Source organism: Capsicum annuum, chromosome 10 (assembly GCF_002878395.1).
Source record: "Capsicum annuum cultivar UCD-10X-F1 chromosome 10, UCD10Xv1.1, whole genome shotgun sequence".
In the NCBI taxonomy this organism is placed as follows: Eukaryota; Viridiplantae; Streptophyta; class Magnoliopsida; order Solanales; family Solanaceae; genus Capsicum; species Capsicum annuum.
Genome location: NC_061120.1, coordinates 219,776,713 through 219,778,991, shown reverse-complemented (window position 1 = coordinate 219,778,991; position 2,279 = coordinate 219,776,713). Strand labels below are relative to the sequence as shown.

The 2,279-nt window shown below is 36.4% G+C and overlaps 1 protein-coding gene across 2 annotated transcripts; it reads left to right on the top strand.

The window, feature by feature from the left end:
• Nucleotides 1-182: 182 nt before the first annotated feature.
• Nucleotides 183-1,071, top strand: LOC124887679 (myb family transcription factor PHL5-like). Of its 2 annotated transcripts, none has more exons than XM_047397482.1 (3): nt 183-580; nt 649-730; nt 799-1,071. In XM_047397482.1, exons 1-3 carry the CDS (start codon nt 540-542, stop codon nt 898-900), a joined length of 225 nt encoding a protein of 74 aa, XP_047253438.1. In that variant the 5' UTR covers nt 183-539; the 3' UTR covers nt 901-1,071. The 2 variants fall into 2 exon arrangements, 1 of the variants encoding a protein (XP_047253438.1); XR_007045520.1 differs by having other exon boundaries at nt 186-580; nt 661-730.
• The last annotated feature ends 1,208 nt before the right edge of the window (nt 1,072-2,279 follow it).

Below are 2,279 nucleotides of genomic sequence, written 5' to 3'. Positions count from 1 at the left end.
CCAAGCATCTCCAAAGCACCTCCCTGGGGACTTTGTCGTAAGCCTTCTCCAGGTCGATAAACACCATGTGCAGATCCTTCTTCCTCTCCCTATACTGCTCCACCAACCTCCGTACCAGGTGAATTGCCTCCGTCGTCGAGCGGCCGGGCATAAATCCGAACTGGTTCTCCGAAATAGACACTATCCGTCTCAGCCTCACCTCGACCACTCTCTCCCAGATCTTCACCAACCTTCTTTGTAAACAAAGAATAATCTCTTGTGCTTTGTTGAAAACCAGAAGAAGTCAAAGCTGTAGAGACTGTTTCCTTGCATAATTCTAATTGTAAATCTTTGGAACCTCAGAAGATTGAAACAACATTTTCATCTCACCTCTTAGGCATTTCCAACTTGAAAAGGAATTATACTATACTACATTATTTTCCTTTTTTCCTCCTATAAATCTGCCTTGTGTAGATTACATCGATAAAAGAGTAGTACATCGTTTAAATTTGATATATAAAGCAGCACATCGTTTCTGTGATACAGGGAAATCTGAACAGATGAACAGCCCGGACAATGAGACACTGATCGACAGCAAAATGTATGTCCTCGACAGCTATGTTAACCAGTTTTCTTGATTGTTTTACGTGGAAATTTACCTTAATACAGGTTTGTTTCCAGTGGAATGCAAATCAAAGAAGCACTACATATGCAGCTAGAAGTCCAGAGGCGTATTCACAAGCAACTAGAGGTACATTTAGTACATGAAAATATATACATTTAGACACTTCTAACATGCTAGTGTCTTTCTGTTGTTAGATTCAGCGAAAATTACAACTGAGGATCGAAGAACAAGGAAAACAACTGACCAAAATGTTTGAACAACAACAACAACAAAAAACCACCAGGAGCCTCATGTAGATGCGAAACTCAAGCATTTCATCGCGATGATGAAGATTTCGTTATAGAAAGCTTCGATAATTCCCATTTTCCATCTAAAATTAGTTACTATGACATGTAAACAACATCAGGTTGACATGTTCTTTTCAGTTAACTGCTACTATTTAAAATAAAGTTGATCATATTAGCACTTCTTTAAAGCCAATTTAGCCTCCCAAGCAATTAAACTGCCCAAAAAAAAACATGTATAGTATAAAGTGGAGACACAAATATCATGCAAAAACTTAAGAAGTACTACATTCATGCTATATGTTCAATGGATGTCTGGTGTTGTATAAGGAGAAATGTAACTAATAATATACTCCCCCGTCTAAAAAAGAATTGACTTTTTTTTACTTGACACGAAGTTCAAGAAAATAAAAAACGTTTTTGAATATAGTGGTCTTAAATTAAAGTTACATAAAATGTACGAAAATACCCTTTAATTTTGTGTTCTTAAACATGTCATGTGGAAAGTTGGGAATTAGAATGTTGCCAGAAAAGGAAAGGGTTGTTCTTTTTAAAACATACTAAAAAGGAAAGTAGCTCATTTTTTGCGAAACGGAATAGTTGTTAGTTGGTTTTAAGTTATCCACACTCAAGGTAAAAGTATTTTACAAATCAGTCTAATGCAACATGTTATAACAAGTTATCTACTTTATTTCCTGAATTACTAGATCGGCTTGTTGTTGATAGCGTAACCTAATGTTATATAGATATAATGCACTGTCAGTACGCAGAACTTAAAATCCCCTAATAACCCAGAGAGCCTGTGTTGGGACTTTGGGTCATGTAATAAATAGATTGGGCTTAAGCCCAAATAATGATGAAAGCTTATGTAGGCCCATGTTTCACTTGACAGTGTCCACTCATCTGTCTTTGTTTTGTAACCAACACAACATGTGGGGCCTGGCCCAGGGACAGACAGCCCAAAAGTACTGAGGGCTATTTGGTCATTTCATCTTCATAAATATTACTGGTCCACTAGTGATTTGACACCCACTAAAGGGGTAGTTTTACTGTACAGTGTCTTTGTTCATCTTTACTTGTCTACTGTTAACTTGACACATTCCTTAATAAATTATAAATCATCGAAAAATAACCAAAACTAACTCTGAACTCTTTGATATAAAACAAAACTATTCATCGGCTATTTTTTGACTAAAAAATATCCCTCCCGTCCAAGCATGTTGTTATGAACTCCAGGAATAAATAATATGATAAGCAAAAGAAAAACAAGATGGATACACACAGATATACGTGAAAATTATTAACGGAAAAAATCACGGGTAGAGGAGGAGAAATTCACTACCACCACAGACCTCACAAAATATCACAAACATGGATCGCACCTCAAACTG